Source organism: Scatophagus argus, chromosome 3 (assembly GCF_020382885.2).
Source record: "Scatophagus argus isolate fScaArg1 chromosome 3, fScaArg1.pri, whole genome shotgun sequence".
NCBI lineage: Eukaryota > Metazoa > Chordata > Actinopteri > Scatophagidae > Scatophagus > Scatophagus argus.
Genome location: NC_058495.1, coordinates 13,417,316 through 13,441,410, shown reverse-complemented (window position 1 = coordinate 13,441,410; position 24,095 = coordinate 13,417,316). Strand labels below are relative to the sequence as shown.

Genomic DNA, 24,095 nt, shown 5'->3' with positions numbered 1-24,095 from the left:
AAGGCATCAAAAATGCAAAGAATACGGGATATAAGCTGTGTAAGTCTAATTTGGAGGCAGATCAAACTGTGTTAATGCTTATTAATTAGGATTTTATTCAAGTCCACTTCATTCCACATACTCCCTTTCATTATGTATCACCACGCAGACCAAAGTCCGTAATGATGATAATGATGCAGATGAAGAGAAACGTCAATAAACAAGTGGAGAACAATATCTGATTAAGACAGCCAAGGAGGCAGACATGGGGCACAAAATAAATCCATAAATCGAGGATGAAAAATGTCCTCTCGCAGATGTCTTCCTCCTCTATCTCGGTGGTATTAAAGAATATTCTGGCGGCTGGTGCATGATTTATGGTCCCTTGGGTGACTGTGTCTGCAGCAGTCATGTCGCGTGTCCAACATCTAATAGAGAAATGACCACACAGTGCAAGTCCAGAGACTTAAAGTTTGATCAGGGAGATAAAGATGTTAGTCGGAGATTATAACAGAGTGTTCATGTATGAAGAGAATTGCATGTATGTTCTCTTAGAGAAAAAAGATTTCTGTCCCAAAAGAAGATTTTCATTAAAACAGTGTTGTACAGACTCAGTAATATAAAGTAATTAAGTAAATGTACTCAAGTGATGTATTTACTTTTATTTTTATTTTTACTTGAGTACACTCATGGTCTACTTTACACTTCTACTCCACCACATTCCTGGGGGAAATACTGAACCACTCATACTCAATACTCACATTTACAAGTTATTTCCAGATTATGCTCTAAAGTGTGTGTTTGATCAGTTTATGAGATATGAGCTAATCATGGAGATTATATATTACCTCCATCTTGACCAACTACATGGACAACATTAAAGTCCTACCGACATGTTAATGCTTCAGTAATAACCATCCCATGTTAACATTAACATTTTCCGATACTTTAAATTTAACTTATCTACTTTTACTTATGTAAATTCTTGAATGTAGGACTTTTACTTCTAATAAAATATTTAGTCCCATTTCTACTTTTACTGGAGTTAATTACCTGAGACTGAGCCTACTTCTAATCCTACTAATAAAAGGTAAAACATCTGCTCAAGATCAAAATCTCCTTCTTCGCCGCCGCGTTATTCATTTATTGTTCATGTATTTATTATGCATTTTACTAATTTAGTCATGCGGAGAGGCTCATCCATCTGTCTCCCAGTGTGCTCAGTTAATACCAGCAGCGTCACTGATGCTAACAAAAGCTATTATTTATGACCTTTAGAATGAGAGTTGTTTTCCGCCTGCGCACCCTGCGTTGCTCTCCGGACAGGACTGTGCTGAATGGCTTCGGTGGGTTGTTATTTTTATCAATTGGAATGGCAATGACGAAATCTGCGTCACACGCTCACTTCCTCAGGTACAGTGGATAACCTTGAGAAATATGTGCACAGTTTTGCCCCTGTCCCCCCTCAGCATCCCACGTCCCCGTACAGAGAGCCCCTGTGATGGCAGGAAGTCTCAAACAACAAGTGAGCGGGCAGGTAATCGTTTGTCTTTGTTGGTAATGAGCGGCACTTTGTGCGTCACGGTGCGCTCCGGACTCTCCACCCTGCATGTCAATTGTAAGCAGAGCAGCATGTGATCCTCCGTCCTCCAGTGTCCTGTGAGCGCTCAGTCAGTACCACACCGACGTACAAGTGCTGCTCAGCGGACGTATTCATGCATCTCCACAGATTTTCTCCGACTTCTGCGTTCATCATAAACTCCGGGTGTTGTTGATCGCCGTTAAAGACTCACGGTGAGACAGATTTTAACTCATACATCGCTCCACAGGGCATCTCTTTCTGAGAGGCAAAAGAGCGCGGCGGGTGCTTTCACCTGGATTTAAAAAGCTGATGTTTATTCGTGCAGAAAGTTCGCAAGTTTTTTTCAGTTGCTCTGTTTTACATCTTAAACGTAGAGCTACGCTTGTTTTGAGTCGTAGCCATGAAGTTCTCTATGATCGTGTGAAATCCGCATCATGACCGAAATGAGCTCCACCAGAGGTCAGAAAATAATCGCGTTTGACCTTGGCTGTGTTTAAAAGTCGCACCTCTCCTGCTGAGCGGTAACATCGGAGATGGCGAAGCGCTGCGCTGTCAGCATCAGCAGCAGATGTGCCAGCTGGTGGCCACTGCGCCCAGGTGCTGAGGGGCGAGGCTTTACGCAGCTGCTCCGTGCAGATGTTTATGAAGTGGGACTTTCTTGGGATTTATAGTTTTAAACTTCGGAGATTGAATGTTTCCGGTCAAGTGGGAATGAGAATTAAAAGGCGTTGGACTTTTAATGGACCTGCTTTGCAATTTCCGGTGTGAAACAGCTGATTAACCGCTAACTCTGGTGCGTGTTCAGGCTTGTGAAAGAGGCTGGTAATCGTGATCAATTAACGAACAGATTAAAACAGGACTAATTACTGAGGCTGATACCTGCAGGCTCTGCTGTTTTTAGTTAGCCTGAACACACATGTTGTGTTACTGCTGCTGAGTGGAAACATTCAGATGTAACTCATAGAGATTATGAATATGCATATGTATGACAGGTCATATAACACACCATGCTGTCGTGTGTATGAGAGCACAACTGGATGTTCATGTGTTACAGTGTGAAGTCAGGACTCAACCTGTGACCATGTTGGTGCTGGAAAGTGACCAGTTTGAAATATATAATATAAACAGGGATTCCTGTGAAAAAACATGCTGACAGTGATTAAGTGCTAGCATATGTGTTCCTTAAGTGAGGGAAAGACCCTCAGTTTTATTTTTAGTCATTTGTTTTCAGTCATTCAGATGTGTTGCTGTGCATGTCCTAGTTAGCTAATTAATGGACAATGAGATGGTTGGCAGAATATCAGTCTGCAACTGTTTTGACGATCAATTAATCACTTGAATGAGTTTTCAAGCCAAAATTCCAAATGTTATTTTATTCCAGCCTGTCGTTTTGGAGCCACTTTTCTCTATCATATGTGATAGCATGACTTTTAGTTTTGGACTGCTGGTTGGACAAACCAAGCAACTGTGGAAGACATCAATTCTGGCTCTCAGCCTCAGTACCTCAGTTCTCAGATGATCGTGTCCACGAGCATGGAGTCACAACAGTAAATAAATATGCAAAGATGAGGCTGATGTGTGCACTGGTTGTACAGTCATAGATTGTTTTAACTCTAGTGAAAATGTAGATGGTCTTCCAAGGACACAGCCATGATCAGCACAGGGGAAAGATAACACTGCAGGTCCACCCAAAGGCCTTTTCATGCCATGATATAAAAGCGCTCAACGCGGTCAGACTCTTAGTGGGGTCATCTGAACTGTGTGTTTTTGGATTATTGGTTGGATGTTTTCATTTCTCAGTGTTGGCTGGATGATACAGCCTCTGATTGATATTACGTGTCTTGTATACTGTAGGATGGGATTGGATGACAAGACAGGAAAGCAGCGCTGGGGGCTTTACAGTTAATGCACGCAGGATTATGAAGACTTGTGAATGGTCGTGGATTATTGCATCATAGGCTCATCTTGACATGCACAGGGCAGGAAATCTGTTGTGGTGATGAAAAATACATGAGCAGGGGAGGCAAAAGCACATTCTGAGCGTTTGGTGGATTGTTGGCTGTACGAAACAAGCGATTGTGTGTGCAAGTGCTCCGAAAGTGTTTGTGTTGAGCTCATGCTCTTTGCTGGTAGTAACACAGTTTGTTTTAGGCTGATGCGAACACTGATTGTTGTGAGAGTGCATCTCTGCTGTTGCAGCACATGTGAGGTGCGGCATCATTATCAATACTGTTTTCTGTAGCCAAACATTTTCCCTCAGTAACGGGACTTTGAAGGCGATCAGTTCATCACAGAGAATCAAAATTCACGAGATATTCTTTATTCATAGTCTTTTTGTCCTCTGTATTTTATCCTCCTGCTTGTGAGAAACTGTTCAAATAACCCACAAGCTTTGCAGTTTTGCATTTTAGTGGACGGCAGGTTTCTATATTGGAGAAACGATTCACTCAATTAGTAATGAGCATACAGAGGGACTCGTGATGTGGATCAGGAGAACACATGAGGGCACTTCATCCAAAGCATCATGTTCACTTCCTCCATTATGTTTGGGTCGAACCAACCGCTCCCTGAAAGAGGGGTGAGGATGGATGTTGCCACGAGGCTTCCGAGGATTATGGGGATTTACAGGAAAAAAAGCTTCACTAAAGTTAAGCTTTGCAGAACAGGGAAATTAAATAGAACAATTTGCAGGATTGGGAATTTTTTGGAACCAAAAACATTGCATGAGAGACAAATATCTGTGGTTGGGTTTTTGTTATTTTTTTCAGCATAAAAATGTCTTTGTGTTGTTGAGATTTTGCTGAATGACTCAGGTTAAGTTAACACACAGGTGTGATAAATGATCTCCTGTCTTTATGATGACAGCCGTCATGGCTCTGGAGAGGCATGAAACCATGTGTTACAATCCAGTGTCTTATTACAAGCCTAACCAAGCAGCAAATGGAGGAATAATTGTGTCAGCGACTGTGTGAAGTGTTATTTAATGATCGCAGCCAGGAAAAGTACGCATAAAATTACTGAACGATTCTTGTCAAGAGTGCAAATTGGATTTTCTTTCATTTACAGTATAGACAATTTGTATGATTTTTGTCCAATGATGCAACATTATCACATTTTAATTTTGATTTTGTCATTGAAACACAAATTTTGTACTTGACCTTTCTGTTTCTCTGATGCAGGACTGAGACCCACAACTGAAATCCGTCTTCAGCACCTCCCCTAAAGCTGCATCCGTCATCTCTTCTCCACTATCTGCCTGTATCACTTCTCCCTGTTTCTACCAGCCTCTGTCTCGCTCTCTCTCTTTCTCTCTCCACCCCCACCCCCTTCCCGACCCCGATGCCTAAGAACAGCAAGGTGACGCAGCGCGAGCAGAGCCATGAGCACGTCACAGAGTCGGTGGCTGACCTGCTCGCACATGAGGAGCCACTTGACTACAAGAGCAGCGCTCTGAATGTCGGAGGGGCCGCCGGGAAGAAAGTCCCACAGATAGAGGTGCCTGAAAATGATGGACGCCCTGCCTGGAACAGCAAACTGCAGTACATCCTGGCCCAGGTGGGCTTCTCTGTGGGCCTGGGGAACGTGTGGCGCTTCCCTTACCTGTGCCAAAAGAACGGAGGAGGTGAGTTTGGCTTGCTGGCATGTGTCAAAGCTCCTATGCTGCACAAAGCACAAAGTAACTGATCGCATTTACTGTCACTGCACAAGTGGACATTTACTATCTTCATCTGAACATGAAGTCAACAGAGGTAAGATATTACATGACCTTTTGTGATGATGACGATAAAAAACATTATGGCATACAGTAATAAATGCCAAGAGTGCCTCCAACCCAGGAACGCTGAGAAAAAATGTTCTAATATTAAACACCAATGAAATCTGCATATTTAAAAGATTCAACAACGAAACTGGGGTCATAGTTCCCTGTTTTACACATAAGCAGCATGAAGTACATAAAGTAATGATTTGCTGTTGAAGTCTGTCAGACACAAATGCTCACACGTGGAGTCAACATCTGCTCAGCTTCAGCTTTAGTGGCTTAGTATCGCATGACCATCACAGACTATGTGCCTTCTCCATTCAATACAGAAGTGCCAACAGAGCAGCTGTATTGTGCACAAAACAGCCAAGTCTAAATATAGCTGCACTATTGATTACTACTGCCGGCAGGACAGGCTGGGCTCAACTGATACTCTGGTAAACAGAAAAGAGCTGGATAAAAAAAAAATAAATAAATAAATGAACGTAACTGTATAACGATGAGGATTTATCTTGGTGTGAGTTGCATGTAATCAGAGCTGTACACAGTAAACCTGCGTTCACTGTAGGTGAGAAATACCTCATCACCGAGGTTTGATAGACACGTTGCTGTTTAGATCATGATGAGCCCTTAATGTTTTTGTGTTTGCTTTACTGCTCGTGTTAACTGTACTGCATAAAGGCGGAATCAATTGCCTATAGAGGGGATTTACTGACACCAGACTCCCAGGCCAGTCAGGTTATGTGACCTGGCGAGCAGCCATTTTTCACTTCGTAATTTTCTGTCAGGCAGCCAATTACAGACACATTATAGGTCTGTGCTGTTCGGGAGTTATTACTGTGTGGGTTTCACTCCCATTTGTCTTATTTCTCTTCCTTGTCACATCTTCCATCAGGATCTTTATGCTTGTGATTCTGTCGTATATCGCATCTATTAGGCTTCAGTTTAAATAACCTGTGATGGAGTGGGCGATTTGAGGGTCTTGGCAAAAGCCCAGAATGTCTCACTACATTTAACCTCACCGTCCTCTCAATTTCAGCTTTCTTGATTTAGCCTTTTGGACTTCTCCGCCTCATTACTCCCTTCACTATCAAATGCGTGTGCCACTGTCACTGTAATTCCTACTTTTGATGTATTAATAGTAGTACATGTTTTCCTGCTGTAAGTCCTGGATGATGAGTCATAAAACACAGTTGCATCCTGATTATGCCTCTCTGGATTAAGCTGCAAAGGGATAAATTTAGACTTCAGTCAAAATTCTAATAAAATTCAAGAAATATTCGTGAGGAGTCAAGGGTGTTACATTTGAGAAGAGCTTGGTAAAGGAGTGGGGGTGGATAAATATATCTCACTGAATCATTAAATCACATTTTGCAAGTTATACTGGTGTAAAATTGTTCAATTACTGTATGTCGCTGGTTTAAAAACATAAATGAACAGGAAACTTTGTTTATAGCCTACTCATCACAATGATAAAGAACCATTTGAGTGTATTTACATGTTTTGGTCTATTTACTACAAATCAACCACAGAATATCCCAAAAAATATAAAAATCCTATTTATGTAACCTAATACAAGTTGGAATACAGCCTAAGAACACTGAATTTCCAAACAAACAAGAAAAGTATACTGGTCTCAAACAAGCTGCAATATAGCACACTGTGAAAAGTGGATAGCAGTAATATTAAGTGTATTATTGAAAGTAACAGTCATATGTAGTCTGGAAAAAATTACATGTTTGTCAGATTTGTTCATTGCTAATTCAGAAAGTCCCTTTGTGTCCATGGATAAAGACATGGACTTCTTCTGTACTGGATTGCCAACCAAACATATTATTTCACTTGGCCGTTGTCTGTATCTCCATTTTTTTCTTTAAATGGTCCATGTAGACACACTCTGTACAGTACAGTAAGGTCAGTAAGCCTCCTTGTTTTCCAGGTGCCTATCTGGTTCCCTACTTTATCCTCCTCCTCATCATTGGCATCCCGCTCTTCTTCTTGGAGTTGGCTGTGGGTCAGAAGATCCGACGTGGGAGCATCGGGGTTTGGAACTACGTCTGTCCCAGTCTGGGCGGGATAGGGATGTCCAGTTTGATGGTAAGGGGACATGATTCTTTTATACTATACTTTTTTTTGTCACTTTAGATGGTTTAATGTAAATTAGAGTCATCTATCATCTCTATAGCCAAGGAAATACTCTTTGTAATGCTTTCTTAGGTGCTAAGTACTCTTTGGGGTACCTGAGATAAACAGTTTGACAGCAGCATGGTAGAGATAAAAAGTGTGGGTGCTTTGATAATAATCAGGGAGATTGTAATAGGGAAACAGCTGTTAAAGCCTGCAGTAAAACAAAAACACATCTGCTGAATGTGCACCAAGAACAAGAATAAAATCAAAGGATAAAATCAAGCCACTGCTTTGCTGTCTGTGTGATTTCTGAAGGAGCCCCTTTTTCTTCATGAGCAAACATTATCTATCTATCTATCTATCAATCTATCTATCTATCTATGTATCTATCTGTCTGTCTGTCTGTCTGTCTAATCTAAATGAAGTACACTTTTGTGTGTTTTATGAATGTTTGTAGCATATAATAACTATGAAACCAATAGGGCAATGAGCAGGGTGAAGTTAAAGGAACATTTAGAGTCACCACAACAGCCTTCATGCTGTCTCTCTTGGGTTTATGGGAGGTATCGACGTGTTTGAGAGTGAAACGTAGCCTTTCTTTAAGAGCTGCACGGCTGGCGCAGAAGTAGCTATAAATATCTCGTAGGAGATCAGTGTTGAAAAGAGAACACTTTAATTATTCATGCTTTCCTCAACCTTATTTAGCTTGTGAATGTCCTGGCTGGCACGACTACTCAGAAGACTGACAGCAGCCTGGGACACGCTCAAAGCATGCTGCCTCATTTGCATGCTTTTCTTATTCTGTGCAGATCTTATTATACATTTTGATGGAGGTATAAAATATGACACCTTATCTATCTATCTATCTATCTATCTATCTATCTATCTATCTATCTATCTATCTATATATCTATCTATCTGTCTGTCTGTCTATCTATCTATCTATGTAGGTGTGTGGCTTTGTGGGCCTCTATTATAATGTGATCATCGGCTGGAGCATCTTCTATTTCTTCCAGTCCTTCCAGTATCCTCTTCCATGGAGTGACTGTCCAATCAGAAAGAATGGGACACTTGCCAGTGAGTGACATTAAATATTAACTAACAGATGATGAAATTTATATCTGTAGTACCTTTCAAGTACATAGGAAATTTGCTGTAAGTTGCTTTGTATAGAACAACGTTTAAAAAGGCAACGAAGAGGAAAACAATATTGATTAAGAATAACATAAAATATAATGAACCTAAATAGACAAAGCAAAACTCTGGGCCCTTTTTAAAAGGTCTTAAGTGCATGGCGTAACCACAATTAGGACAGACGTCATCTCTCATTCCTTTTTAAAGCTAGGTGCGCTTACTCATGGTGAACTGTCATTTCAACAGCAACACTTTCCTGAGGGACAGGTATGTGGTCCTCACACAGTGGTCCCTCTGCCGCCAACATCTCCCACTTTTCAGTCCCATCAATAGCTCAGTTTGACTGCATATGAGCAAATGCACCAATATTTTACTGAGGAGGAGGAATATTATATCCCTGCGTGTGTAGCAATGCAATGCCAAATCAATGCCAGTTCATAGTTCATCATCTTAGTTGAGTGCATCCGTGTGCTAACATTTGCTAACTAGCACTAAACATGAAGTAACTTAGCTCAAAAAATCATCATCATCCTCTGTGGAACATCTGTACAAAATCTGATGGTAATATATCCAACATGTGTTGAGATATTTCAGTCTGCACCAGAATGGTTAAAGAACAATATGACCATCCAAAGCCATGCTGCTAGCACAGCTACAAATCATACACAAGAAATCAGTGAACAAAGGGTTCTTAAGTGGTAAAATAATGACCAGTTTGGGTCTGTTTTTTGTTTTAGATCAACCTGTTGACTCAAATGTCACTACAGCAGATGTATACTTTCATTTAATATCAAGAGTGCATACATTTTCAGGATTATACCATGTTTGGAGCAATCTCCATTTCTGTCAACGTTATGGTCAGTCTTTGTAATACTATTCCCACAGTTCCCACAGTAATTCCTCAGTTCCTATGCTACAGGCTTTCAGATTAAATTTATAGTGCATGAAGTCGTGCAGCATTAGCTGCAGCTTCAGCCTCAGCGCACCTCCTGTAAGCAGATCAGATAAGCTGTGTTAGCTTTCTTACAACTTTTTGTCATGACTTCATGGACACAGTCCAGATTAAAATCCTCTGGAGTTTGATTAGAGGTGATAATAACGTAACCCCAGGGCAGCCAAGGAGCCTTCAGCCTGTGTGACTCAGCCTTGCTGATGCTGCTGGCAGGCAGAGCAGAGATCCAGCCTCTCCGACTGAAGGACGCTGATGCTGAAGGACAGACGCAGAGAGTAAAATATTTCATTGTAATGCAGAGAAATACTGTATGTGTGCTTCTCATACATCTGTGTCCAGTGCGGCACACAAAGTATCATAATGGAATAAGATAGTAATTAATAAACAATGAATTTGACACAAGTCATCTTGAATTCATCAGATTTATATTGCCATACATTTAAAAAAAAGCTTTCACCTCATCTGTATGTCTCTATGTGTGCGTATCTACAAAAATAAACTGCACCATTGTGACTTTGTGAATTGTGACAATGGTGACTCTAAATTCAGCACCACACATTGGCATTATTATAGCATTTCCACAGAATAACAAGTGAATATACTGTCTGTGCAATGTAAAAAATCTCAGGTGTTGTGAATTGAAGGTTCAGGCTACTGATCACACAGATAACCTTGAGATCCCATCATGTCTGAGAGGTGTAAACCAGCCAAGAACAGACATATTGACCCTGACCAAACATTCTCAGTCTCATATTTCTTCTCTGTGCCCTCACTGCATCTTCTCCATCTCCATCTCTTTTGCTTTACTACCATCTAAACTAAAGCTCCTCTGTCTGCAAACACACAGTTGTGGAGCCAGAATGTGAGAAAAGCTCAGCCACGACCTATTTCTGGTACCGTCAGACTCTGAACACCACCAGCACCATCGCAGAGAGCGGAGGTCTCAACATCAAAATGACCCTGTCTCTGCTGGTGGCCTGGATTATCGTCTGCCTCGCTGTCATCAAAGGAATCGCCTCGTCTGGGAAGGTAGCGGAGAGGATGGATAACATTATGAGAGAAAAATATGACATAGGCCGCTTGTTTCCCCTTCCTGAATGTATGTTTTCCCTTTCCCAATTTCACAGGTGATGTACTTCAGCTCTCTTTTCCCCTATGTGGTGCTGTTCTGTTTCCTGGTTCGGGGTTTAATGCTGAAGGGATCAGTGGATGGTATCGCTCACATGTTTACTCCTAAGGTGAAACTGACAAAGGCTGCTTTGTCACAGTGTTTTTAATAAAATGCCACACTGAAAAATGCTCAGTAATGAAGTCATAAACTGACTTTGTCCCTCTGTCTGTCATAGTTGGAGATAATGCTGGAGCCCCAGGTGTGGAGGGAGGCAGCCACCCAGGTCTTCTTTGCCCTGGGTCTGGGGTTTGGAGGTGTCATAGCATTCTCCAGTTACAATAAGATAGATAACAACTGTCACTTTGATGCCGTGCTCGTCTCTATCATCAACTTCCTCACTTCTATCCTGGCCACACTGGTAGTGTTTGCTGTGCTGGGCTTCAAGGCCAACATCATGAATGAAAAATGTGTCATAGAGTAAGTTCATATCTGCCAAATCTGTCCTTAATGCACCATTTACAATGTATCTGAGCTAGGAAATTCTTAATTAAAAAAAAAAATCTAAATACTTGTTAACATGAAGTGATTATTTTCTTGTCATATACTGTAGATTAACTAAAAATCATATCCTGAATTTACATGGCAAACAAAGTTAAAAAACAAACATCATGATGAGCTTCCTGATGAAGAGCTTACTTAAAAATGGCTTAGTATGCTAATGTTTAATGTCCTTAGTTTGTCACGAATTTGTACATTTTGGGTGAACTTAAGTGATGAGTACAAGACAAGCAAACAACTGACTTTTAACTTTACAGTAAAATTGTAAAAATCATTAGACTGCACTTATATATAAGAAGCCTTTATAATTTACTTTTATGTCAGTGTATCAAAGTGCTTTAGTAAATGTACTTGCAATCCTTATTCATTTGTACAGTAATACTGAAATAATCTTTTTGTCTACAATACATACATATATATATATTTTTAAAGGGTACTATGAACAATGTCCAGTGATATGTACATATTATCTTCTCATTGTCATACTCAACTCTAACCAGATGCTATACTGTATATATACTCTCAATAAAATCACCTCTGAGTTTAGATATACATATGATGATGTCCAGGCCTTGCCTAAATTTTATCAGTATACATTTTGAGTTGGCTTGTGGCCTATTTATTTAGCTTAATATTTTTTTTGGCTGTGCATGTGTCTGTATCTGTTCAGAGCTGCTGAGAACTAGTTAAGGCTTAGTTACTTGGATATGTCATACTTGACCAAAGAAATTCATGATTCTTTCATCTCTGTAGGAATGCAGAAAAGATCCTGGGATACCTCAGCTCTAACGTCCTGAGTCACGATCTCATCCCTCCACATGTGAACTTCTCCCATCTCACTACATCAGACTACGCTGAGATGTATGGCGTCATCAAGACGGTGAAAGAGGGCAGCTTCGGCCAGCTGGGTCTAGAGCCATGTCTCCTGGAGGACGAGCTCAACAAGGTGAGTCTTTGGGCCAGTTCTGCCACAGATGAATCTTTAACATGTTCTGTCTGTTAACTGATGTCACTCCTATGACCGTATTTCTGCAGGCCGTCCAGGGCACAGGCTTGGCCTTCATTGCCTTCACAGAAGCCATGACACATTTCCCAGCATCTCCGTTCTGGTCGGTCATGTTCTTCTTCATGCTCATCAACCTTGGACTGGGCAGCATGATTGGCACCATGACCGGCATCACCACACCTGTCCTTGATGCCTACAAGGTCCAGAAGGAACTTTTGACAGGTAAACTTTCTCCACTGACTCCCTGGTTGAGGCCACTGTATGCTATTGAAACCCCTTGTTCAGTATCATAGCACCTTTGGGAACCGGCTGCATTAGGCTTTGTATTATTGCTCAGAGTGTTCTGAACTGAAAACACTCACAGGAAACAAAACAGCTTACTGGAAATAAAACCAGTTTGTTTTTCCATTTTCTGACCCATTAGACCAAAATCTTCACCATTTCTCATCTTTTCCTCTAATTCTTCTTCTTATCTTGGCTTGTTTCAGTGGGTTGCTGCATTGTAGCCTTCTTCTGTGGCCTGTTGTTCGTCCAGCGCTCAGGGAATTATTTTGTCACCATGTTTGATGATTACTCTGCTGGACTGCCTCTCACTGTGGTGGTCATCCTGGAAAATCTGTCTGTCGCTTGGATTTACGGCACGAAAAGGTACAACTGTGTTTCTGAATCCATCATCAAATTTGAATTGTAAAAATAAAACATTCACAGAAATGGAGGAATGTTAAATATGTGTAAAGTTATAATAGGGACACAATCTTTAGTGTATTTTTTTCTTATTCTGTATCTGTCAGATTCATGCAGGATCTGGAAGACATGTTGGGTTTCCGACCATATAAAATCTACTTCTACCTGTGGAAGTACGTCTCTCCTCTGTTTCTCATCATACTCATCTCAGCAACTGTCATAGAGATGGCCATCAGCCCACCGGGTTACAATGCCTGGGTCCAAGAGCTGGTCAGTGTGTGTGTGTGTGTGTGTCTGTGTGTGTGTGTTGTCAGCTGTTTTCATTTTTGGCTGAGATTTTACTTTATTTTTTTTTTTAAATGTACCCTTGTTATATTTTCCTCAGGCTCAGGAACGATTTCAGAGCTACCCTCCCTGGGCACTGGCCATGTGCTTCACCCTCATCATAGTGGCCATGCTTCCTCTCCCCATTGTCTTCATCGCCCGTCGCTTCAACCTGATGTCAGATGGCTCCAACAAACTGTCTGTCTCCTACCGTAAAACCATGATGAAGGACATGTCCAACCTGGAGGAGCAGGACGAGGCCAGATTCATCCTTGGCGCTAAACCCGGCGAGATGCCATCATCAGCGCCAGCACGAAAAGCCTACCTGACTCCAGGTCTGAATAAACCTCTGGACCCCAACTCCCTGTCTCCAAACAGCTGCTATGGGACGAGCTACCAGAACGCTGCCATCAGCCCCACCACACCGACCACGCCGTCTACACCGAACACACCAACCACACCAGAGTCTGACTCTTGACTGCTGTCCAAGCACAGTTTCATCCATGAAGTCTCCACAGGAGGTCACTGCAGCACAGAGAATCCCCACCACTCCTCTACGAACAACACAAAACTGCATGTAGCAATTTATTTGAACACAGCACTTCACAAAATAACACCAAGGAACCAGACGCAGCAGGACAAAAAGCATTCACTCTTTAATAGTAGATCAAACACTGAAACCAGGTTCAGATTGACAGTGGCACACTGTACATCTGTATCTCTGCTATGTTTAATATCACCCCCACACACACACCCACACACACACTCACATACAGAGTTAAATGCACAGTGCAGAACTGAAAGAATGAATGTAGAGGAGCAGCTGTGGTCCTGCCGAATGAACTGGCTTTCAGCAGTATACTGGTACAGAACGTCAAGATGAATGTTAATCCAAATACTTTAAGTTTTAAAGCCTGTCAGTGTTAGCATTGCTCCCCTCCATAATGGAACTGTGTGTTAAAGCCATACAGTCTAACACAAAAGAAGTTATGTTCTACTTGGTCTTATTCAGTGATTTTGGTGAGTACACACACTAGGTCTGTGTATGGTAAACTATACTTAAGGCTGCTCTAAAGACATTCATTTATGTTTTATTCTCTTCTGTTATCTGTTTTCTGCTGTGTTTATGTTCACTCTGTCGTAATCCCATGGTGGCAGCACCTGTGACACATGCACACACTGTAACATGTGAAAGTCACTTATTTCAGTTTCTCTACCAAAGACTAAAAAGTAGATAACAAAACACTTGAAATCCACTTATTACGTAATAACAGACGGGATATGCTGAATTGAAAGTAAGCTACAAAGAGCCTCTTTTAAATCTTCAGTCGCAGTAAGCACAGCTCGTTGATGTGACGTTTGACTTTCTTTCTACAAAAGCACAAAAGAAATTTCACACAATCATGGTGCACAAGTTATTTATTTACCTACTAACCCTAACTGCTAACCTGTTGTTTTGAACATTTATGCACATTTGGATTTAAATTAATTGTTGGCTTCAAATATGCCACACACAATGAATAAGCAACATATTCTAGCAAAAAGCAGTATTCCCTATGAACCACAAACATAATGAACAAGAAATGCTAAAATCAGCTATGGCCCAAAGGATTCAGGAACAAGAATCCAGTTTCTGGAATATTAAACTCATCAGCTAACTTCCTACATACACGCACAGGCAAAAACATGCATGCACAACATGCTCAAATGCACACATGCACACTTTGTTCTGTATATTTGTGGAATAATAAACCTCTGGAAGTGTTATTGAAGCAGTCAATAACACTAACTTAGTCATGTCCTATCAAATTTACTTTGTGGGACATATTTTGTCGAACCTGTTTCATTTTTGTACACACTGATTATGAACAGTTGTGCAAAACTGTCTTCAGGTTCACATTCAACATCCTGTTACATGGAGGAGATTACCTTTATTTATTATTTTTTTAATCACAATATTCAAAGCCATGGTGTTAAGGGTTAAATGGACTATATTTATATTCCTGTATATTTGCAGTGTATGTAGGTGTGAGTAACAACAAAGATTTATCTTTTAAAAGTGACCAGTATAGATATACTGTATATTTTCTTCTTGTGTGATGCTTATTTAAAATTGTATATTTAAAGACTTATCTATTTTGTAGTTTGTGTATCCAGTTCTCGTTGTGAGAGGTGGAGGTGACGTGTGTGATGTGATGTGTAGTCTTACATGGGCAGCAGCTGGTTCTTGTGTTCATCAGAGCTGTGTGTTCTGCTGGCTGCACCTGGTGTTAGAAAACATCCACTCACCTGTCTCCACTTTAGGTTTACTGGTCTAATTGTTTGTAGCCACGCTAGCACCACCTGCGTTTTCCACTTATAGTTTACCATGAATCCATTGGCTTCTCATTAGAATGTTAGGAAGATTAACATACTAACAACATTTTAAATATTATGTGGAATGTCAGTCCTGATACATCCAATGGTTACGTTAGCTTGTTAGCATGTTATCATGTTATCATGATGCATGTCTGTAAAGATGTTAATGAGCTTTCAGCTGAAATTAAGCGTTCAATTGATTGCAGAATGTGAAAAACAATGCAAGAAAAAAATGTGAGTCTCGGTTATCCCCCTTCTAGCCTTGTGATCATTTAAATAACCTTAAATGAACAACATTTACAGTGGAATTTGGTGCTGTTTATTAATAATTCAAATCAGACACAAAGAAACTGTGTAGAGGCTATCTCCTTTTAAATTAGCTTCGTTAAATCTTTTTGTGTTTATTTGATAGAACAGGCAGTGTATTTGCCTTTATATTTGACCTCGAGTCAACTTAACTGACTTGACTAACCAAACTTAACCGGGAACAAGGAAAGCGGTCTTGTTAAAGGCACTGCTGTCGCATACAAAATGGATGGCTCTCCGTTTTCCTCAGAGTAGCTACCAACAACACAGGACAAAAGCATGAGGTTATTCATTAATTTAGTTTACTATGGAGACATGAAAGCAGGCAGAAATTGTTCCAGGCTGCCAGCCTAACTGGATCGCCAGTTAATCTTAAACTAATTTTAAGTAGCAGACAAAACTCCGCTGACAAAGCAAGGTTTATGGGTAACCAAACATTGTACAGTCAACACGTGCTTCATAATGACGTTAGCACGTCTTTCAATCCAACTTTATAAGCTATCACAAGCGCTTCCAAAATTCAATTTTTTTCATTCCAAAAGTAGCTGAGTTTGACAAGCTGAGTCAGAGTCTGTCCTGACTCAGCTTGTTTGGTTGCTCCTCTTGTGGTAGATCCACAAACATTTTTCAGTCAGTCCAATCTTCTGTCTGTGTGACGAGCCATAGTGTCTTGCAGGGCTGCTAGTGTGGCTATAGACTATAAGTTTCATGTCATTTCGTGTCTTGTTTTAGTCTGTGTGAGGCAGGCACATCCTGCTGAGAGTGCATCATGTAGTGGTCTCTCTGTTGTCCACATCTGTAAATAATCTTGTGTAGTCAAACTATTCTGAAGATAGATTTTATCCATGTGAAATATATCAATGTCTTAAAAAGTAACTGTTTTAGCAGTAAATGTAACATAAAGTAATAATGAATGTGATCAATGCACTTTTTTTCACTGGGACTGCAAAAAAATCAAGCATTTGTTTTGTTGTCCTGATAGCAGTAAACGTCTGTGTAAAAGCAATATGAAGTTATTAAACTGAAGAATAATTTAAGCTGAAAAAGCTCGACACATTATAGTGTCAGCCAGTAGCAATGATTAGGAACTGCCCCTCATAGCCAAAGGGATTTTACGGCCCTTTCTTACAAGTGCTGGAGTGTGTGTGTGTGTGTGTGTGTGTGTGTGTGTGTGAACTATTCCTTCTTATTACCTGTGGGTGCAGAGCCTTACTGAGCACAAGCCCATACCGTCTGTACAGGAAACACGTTTAGAGACGTCCCTTTACAGTTTTTCTCTTTCCTCTGTCATATTATGATTGTATGATATTGACAAATCTAGATGTAAAAAATGTGAACTTCACCAAAAATATTAATAATAAAGAGTGGACAAGCTGTTGTTGGAGTCCTTGATTTCTCTCAATTTTCTCTAGGGATAGAAATGAATTCTTCTGATGGATACCAATGACTTTGGGAATCCCTGGACTTTTCCTTTAGAACATGGGTGCCCAAAATGAGTGGTAGGCAACAGGCTTAACACAAGGATGTTGTATTGTGTTATAAGCATTCAAATTGATTCTGTTATCCCAAGTTCCATTAACTGACTTTGTGTTCAACCTGTCACTCTACACACCATGCTCAGATTATGAAAAATAATGGATCCTATACACTAAAGAGAATTTTTAGATCACAAGAATATAAAGAGCATAAAGATTATCAGATTATTTTGAAATACATTTTTAACTTATTTTTCACAAAGAAAACATCTAGAGGGACAAACTGAACCTTGAGACATTGGATGGATTGTCATAGAATGTGGTACAAACACTCATGCCCCCTCAGGATAAACTGGAATCTCTTTTGTGATCCCTAAACTTTTCTTCTGGCATTAAACTGCTGCACAAGCAAGTGCATTAGACCTTAAACAAGGTAAACATCAGACCTGCTCATGGTAGACTTTCTCTCAAAACAATGCTGTGCAACCTCACACAGCTGCTAGTGTGGCTGTAGACCATAAGTCTTTCTGTTTGTATACTACATTTCTTAGGGTTCTTATCAAAAATGAGATGAACAGACATAATAATTAGTTCCTTGTGGCACCCTCTTCAGCCACTGCATGATTGTGGATTGTGCTGTCAGATTATTTTCAAAATAAACAAATCTGGACATGTTGCTTCAGGGCGTAATAGTTTTACTGAACTGAGATAGAAAAGTATTACAGAAATATAAATACAGCAGCCATGGAAAATATACAGTTAAAAAACACTTGAGAAGAAGCTGTGTTATGTTGAGTTCATCTTCAGTTTCTTTTGTAAAAAAAACAAGCTGGTCCTTTGAGTCAGACGGTGGTACCCAAGATGTGGTGCAGGCACTTGCAGAGGTCCTTGAGATAAGCCAAAGGGGTCCCGATAAAAGTGATATATACAGGGGTCAGAGGGACCTACAATGTAATACAGATTAATTCGGGGCTACTTCATATCGTAGAACATAAACAACCTTCACAAAAACATCAAAAAGAGTAAATCCAGTGATGGCCTTGACTGATGAATGCTTCAGTAGTTCAAATCAAAACCCATACTCTTCACAGTCAGTTCCATCTCAAATCACAGATCCTGATGCAACATTTCTCTCCAAGCCAGAAGCCAGGGTACAGTGGCTCCGTGAATTTAGCTTCGGCCCTGTAGAGAAACCTCATACTGTCCGACACCTCGTAGAAAGACAGCAATCCCTCTTTGAACCTCAGGTAAACACCGATCCTGTGATGACTGGGGGATGCTTTCAGCTGGATGCTGTCACCCCTGTGGCTGACAGAGTAGTTTGCAGAGCGATCAAGACTCCAGGAATTTGAATTGCCCCCAAAAGCTGACAGTGCGGTGCGGGTTTTTCTGTCTATTCCTTTGTAGGCGAGGGCAATCTCAGCCTTGTCTCCTTCCACCTCAACCTCGTAGTAGCAGCGCTCGGCCTGCAGCCCCTCCCTGCACAGCACCTGCCGTCTGTAGATAAACTTCTCAGGGTGACGAACAGGTGGGCCCTTGCACTTGAGAGGGCTCAGCCTCACCTCTTTGTCTCCTACAGAAATAGCCAGGTCCCTGTGAGCTGTGTCGGGGTCCAGACTGACGGCACATGCATCTGAGTTAATGAAGAGAAAGACAAATACATGTGGGTGGATGGAAGAAACATCCACACAGTCCTGCAGGTAAAAGTATATAAGTATTATCGGCAAAATGTGTCTAAAGTTTTTTATCCAGACCAGTGGTTCCTGACCCAGGGTTTCAGGCCCCACCAGAGAAATCTGGGATGTCGTGATTAAATCAAAAGGAGATGGAAGTTATTTTTTCTTTTTTTCATGTTACAGTTATTTTAATGAAACTGCTGTTCTGCAGATCTGCAAGTAAAAAAGTTTGGGAAGCACAGGGGGTATCATATGCTGTATTTTAGAAACTTATTATGTGTTTTTTTTTAGGTCAAATCTGAAACTGAAAAATAACTAGGGCAGTCTGTTAAATTAAGTAGGCAAATATATATATAACAAATTCCTCTGAAATGTGGAGGGGCAAAAGCATAATTATAAACCATAAATACTCACATAGAAGTATCTAAAAATAGTGCTTAAGTAAACAGCATGTTGTTACTCTCCAACCAACATGTGGCTGAGTGTGAGTCTAATGCTGACTGGATGGAGACAAACTCACATTGCAGGAACTCTGCTCTGGTTTTAGGCTCCACGGTCAGAGTGTTGTTTACACCAGGGACACCTGTGAGACAGTTATACTGCATCATTTACATTCTCTGATAATATTACTTATGTTCATCAGACTAAGATAAGTAACTTGTATTATAGAGTTTTTGTAATGGACTGAAGTGTTAGTGTTGTTGACAAGGTGTCGCACTACATTCTGGGTATTCTATCTTTCTAATAGATCTTCTGTACAAAGTTGGAAGCATAGCATTGTCCAAAATGTCTTGGTATGTTGAAGCATTAAGATTTCCCTTCACTGGAAGGGGAAGGGGAAGGGGTCTAACTATGACAACATTTACACACACACACACACACACCAGTTTGAGAGATTGAGGTTAATGTTTTGTCACAAAATTCTTCCAGCTGCCTCTCAAGCTCATCAACAGCTCTCTTTGTAAACCTGAAGGGGTAGAATGGGTCCTCTTGGACCTCATTGACAGGATGAAGATGATCTTCTTCACAGAGTTGCCGCAGAGAGGACCATTTCTGTAAGGAGAGAGAAGAGACAAGGTAATGGAGAGATTATCTATCATAAAGATTCAGGTTTATAGCGATGTTATTATAATACCTGCAAAAAGTGGGTGTCGTTGTCAGTCTGTGCCAGGCGCTCCAGCTCAGCACTCCACTTCCTCATTTCCTCCATCTTCACTGGCAGGGTTTGTCGGCAGATCTGAAGCTGAGCTGCTGCCGCCTCTTCCTGAGCTCCAATCAGCTCCCTCACTGAAAGGAAATGTCTCTGGAGGGAATCAATGCTGCTGGCCAAGACACTCTCACAGTAGTTCTCCGTACTTCTCGCCTCCTCCTGTTTTGTACACAAGCGTATTTATCTTTTCTAGGTACAGCATGAACACACTTTGGTCACTTGTTCTCCTTACCTGAATCTGTTGGAGAGTCTTCTCCAAGTTCTTCCATTTCTTTTCATGTTTCTTCAGAATCTGCTTGGACTTCATAAGTATGTTCTTCAGCTCCTCCTCCAGTTTGTATTGGACGCAAATACACATTGTTAGTTTTGCGAAACCAGTTTTATGCTTGCCAAATTAAAATAGCTGCTATAAAACATCCTTTTTGTGCCTGTCAAAGTGTGTGACCTGGTCATAGTTTGATGGGCTCCTTATGGGCATGTATTTTGGAAAGTAGCTGCCTTGTTTGTTACATATTAAACATTTGATTCACACTTTTTTGCTTACAACGTGGCTGTGAAGGTGCATTCATAGGTATCGAACAATTATTACCATTTTCACAAGAGTATTATAAAAATAAGGGAGCTCGAAGTTTTGAAGTCTGATGATGTTGTTAGTCTGAAGTGAAGTTGCACAACAGGATGAACTGCTATGACCCAGACTTTCTACACCTCACAAACCAGTTGGAAGTATACACAGCAGCTCAAAGGTTTCGATCCTTGACTGATTGCGCAATCAAGGTTGACTCCTGGATCAAATAACAAAAGCTTCCTCATTGTAATGAAAAGTAATGAAAAACTGTTTTCTTCATTCATCCATTATTTAACAGATTTACGCCTGAAGCTCTACAGCTAAAAGTCAGATATTGCAATATTCTGTTGTACTCTGTGTTGGTTTCAGTACCTGTTTTCTGTTCCTTTCTCCTTTAACTGACCCAATGGTGTGTCCAGTGTGCTCAGCTGACGCACACACTGCACATATGATCTGCTCATCTGTGCAGCAGTAAACATCCAGGGAGCTGCTGTGCCTCCAGCACAAAGGGATTCCTGTTTCGGTCCAGCTCAGGGGTCTCTTCAGGGCCTGTGCGGAGACTTCCCTCCTGTCACTGCTGGGATCGCGCTTCTCCGAGTCCCTCACCAAGTCAGCCAAAGTTGTGTTCTTGATCAGCTGCGGTCTGGAGGGAAAACTATGGCCACACTCGGGACAGCTGCAGGGATAGTCGTTGCCCTCATCGTGATCCCACTGGTCCTGGATACACCGGGTGCAGAAGTTGTGGCCACAGGGAATAGTTGCAGGTTTCCGGAGAACCTCGCTGCAGATGGGACAGCAGAGGCGCTTCATCCTCACAGGGATGTGAGGCTCTGCCATGTCTGTGCCGAGAAAGGCGGGCTGTCAGAAGTTTCGTTTCGCTTTTCACTTAAGTAATTCAGTAGTCTCTGTGTCTGCGTGGTTTCCTGACGTTGCAGTGTAGATGGGTGGGGCTAAATTATTTGAACTAAAATGAAAAAAGGAGGGAGAAAGAGAGAGGCACAGCGGAAATGACAATAAGGTTTTTTTCCCCACTCAGCACTAGTTTTTGAGTTCTTCTTGGGTTTTCATCCTTAATAACCTGCTTAAAAGATCACAACAAGACTTGACAGTTTGTTTTAAGATTTATGCATTTGTAACGCACTGAGATGAGCAACTATAAAGTCCTACTTTAGTGTGTCTAACCATAAGACAGTGATTATATTGTTCTATATTAGATAGCGATGATGTGAAGGTGTTGAAAGAGATCTCCGCTGACACCATCTTGCTTGTATAAAAAGGTTTATTACAAAGCAACCCAGCATCAATCACATGCATGTGAATGGATCCAGGCCAATAGAGTCACACTGCCGAGTTATCTCTAACCACCTGCTTATATAGGTTGGTTGTTTACATGAAAAGAGGAGTATACATCTGGATATTGACCTTTCCAAAACACAGAAAGAGGGGGAAGAGAGACCACCACCCTGTGTCACATATATCTTTCAAACTGGGGTCATATTTACTGAGGAGCCCAAGAAAAACATCATTCATACTAGTCTCCAAATTCCAAGAAAACATCAGTCATACTAATCTCCAGATACTACAATATCAGTAGGTATTACAAGGTCTCTCCTCTCATCAGATGATATTTTTGGGGGATTCTGCATCATTCAAGATTTTTTGATTAGTAAGAGAACCAAGATCTGCAGTTCGAGGACTCCTGAGCAGAGCCTCTGCCACTGGCTTCCTGCCAGTACGTAAGTTTGAATAAACCACCCTAACCAGAGTGGTTAACTCTGCTTATATGTGCATTTCAACTTTCTCTTCCAGAATCCTGTGTTGCCAGTATTTTTAAGATAGTTTAATTATAATTCAATGAAGGAATCTAATCAAATAGTCATGTTAACAAACGATTACATTCAGTATTTTAAGGCAAAAAGTTTGAGACAGTAACTTGCATGGACTCTGACCTAACTGAAAGGACATGCTGCTTACATTATGACAAGATGATTCAATGAGGAGATGCAATTAAAATGACTAACGGCTGTCTTTGAGGTTGTATAAACATGAGCACTTTTCTGACTTCAAATCAGTCTGTCTCTAGAGATCACCTCAGTTTTATTGTAGCTGTCTGTTTGGAATAAGACCTAATCAACAGTGAACTCTGAAAATGGTTGTTTCATTTGTTGAACTGTGTTGTAGATGACAATGATGTTTGAGGTCTGAGCTTTCTTGGTCCAAGTGAAGATTTCTCCCCCACACCTGACAGGGCCTTCTCCCTGAGTTTGGACCACTGAAGCTATCAGTTAAAGAAAGTTTGACTTTCAGGTGCTCAAATTTTGTGTACCTTTTGTAAATACGAAGCTGCACCTGTAGAGTTTAGCAGATGTGTGGGTTCTGATACCTCTCTGATACTTAAGGGATGATTTCTATGACAGAAGATAGCTGTTGTTTCTTTTCTGCTTTTAGATTATTTGTAGCAACGAGAACATTATTGCCATTGTGGTTATGAATTAGGTAGTTGGGGGTTTGGGACTGTGATAGCTTGTTTTGGTTCTAACTTTGACTTTGACTTGAAGTGTCTGACATAAGTTTTGAGTTTCTCTTTTTGTCTTCTATGAGCCTGTTTCACTTCCTACAAGTACCTGGGGGTTCACCTCAACAATAAACTGGAGGGTTAGGGTTAGGGTTAGACTGGACTGATAACACTGACGTCCTGTATAGAAAGGGCTCTGTGGTGGCATCAGACATCTTTTACAGTGTGGTCTGCTGGACAGGCAAACAGAGGCTGAACAGACTGGTGATGAGGGCCGCCTCAGTCCTGGGCTGCTCCCTGGACTCATTGGATGAGGTGGGTGACAGGAGGACGATAGCCAAGCTGTCGTCCATGCTGGACACCCCCTCCCACCCCGTGCAGGGCACTCTGACAGCACTGGGCAGCTCCTTCAGTGACAGACTGCTACACCCACGCTGTGTGAAGGAGAGGTACCGCCACCCCTTCCTGCCCACTGCTGTCAGACTCCACAACAAGCACAGCTGAGATAGACTGTGTTAACTGGACAATACATCATGTGCAATAATGGGACAAAGGGTCACAGCACACCTGTGCAATAACACATGTGTAGTAATAATTGTGCAATAATCTAACAACACTACTACTTGGATCAGTACCTACATACTTAGTCCCTGAAACAAATCTGTACAATAATTAATCCATCAACTAATCATAACCTGAGGGACTCTAGTGTAAACAGCCTTTTTCTTTTCTGTACTGCGTACAGCTGCAAGTACTTGTTTCCTGTGTAT

At 41.1% G+C, this 24,095-nt stretch overlaps 2 protein-coding genes across 2 annotated transcripts; one reads left to right on the top strand and one right to left on the bottom strand.

Moving 5' to 3' along the window:
• Positions 1–1,646: 1,646 nt before the first annotated feature.
• LOC124056397 (sodium-dependent neutral amino acid transporter SLC6A17-like) lies at positions 1,647–16,012 on the top strand. Its single transcript, XM_046383790.1, has 12 exons — positions 1,647–1,773; positions 4,741–5,183; positions 7,261–7,418; positions 8,399–8,525; positions 10,382–10,563; positions 10,662–10,772; positions 10,881–11,122; positions 11,957–12,149; positions 12,239–12,431; positions 12,698–12,857; positions 13,001–13,163; positions 13,279–16,012. The coding sequence occupies exons 2-12, from the start codon at positions 4,901–4,903 to the stop codon at positions 13,693–13,695; spliced, it is 2,229 nt and encodes a 742-aa protein (XP_046239746.1). The 5' UTR covers positions 1,647–1,773; positions 4,741–4,900; the 3' UTR covers positions 13,696–16,012.
• A 2,006-nt stretch (positions 16,013–18,018) lies between these two features.
• LOC124056395 (tripartite motif-containing protein 16-like protein) lies at positions 18,019–21,725 on the bottom strand. The gene is made up of 6 exons (XM_046383789.1): positions 21,183–21,725; positions 20,475–20,570; positions 20,168–20,401; positions 19,917–20,085; positions 19,553–19,615; positions 18,019–18,989 (listed from the first exon to the last, which is right to left on the bottom strand). Exons 1-6 carry the CDS (start codon positions 21,645–21,647, stop codon positions 18,448–18,450), a joined length of 1,569 nt encoding a protein of 522 aa, XP_046239745.1. The 5' UTR covers positions 21,648–21,725; the 3' UTR covers positions 18,019–18,447.
• Positions 21,726–24,095: the final 2,370 nt, after the last annotated feature.

Coding starts and splice junctions, on each gene's coding strand:
- LOC124056397 (XM_046383790.1), top strand. CDS start 4,901: ATGCCTAAGAACAGCAAGGTGACGCAGCGCGAGCAGAGCCATGAGCAC. Junction 7,419..8,398: donor TAGGGATGTCCAGTTTGATG/GTAAGGGGACAT, acceptor CTATCTATGTAG/GTGTGTGGCTTTGTGGGCCT. Junction 13,164..13,278: donor ATGCCTGGGTCCAAGAGCTG/GTCAGTGTGTGT, acceptor TATTTTCCTCAG/GCTCAGGAACGATTTCAGAG.
- LOC124056395 (XM_046383789.1), bottom strand. CDS start 21,647: ATGGCAGAGCCTCACATCCCTGTGAGGATGAAGCGCCTCTGCTGTCCC. Junction 19,616..19,916: donor AACCTCAATCTCTCAAACTG/GTGTGTGTGTGT, acceptor ACTGTCTCACAG/GTGTCCCTGGTGTAAACAAC. Junction 18,990..19,552: donor CAGAGCAGAGTTCCTGCAAT/GTGAGTTTGTCT, acceptor TCATTAACTCAG/ATGCATGTGCCGTCAGTCTG.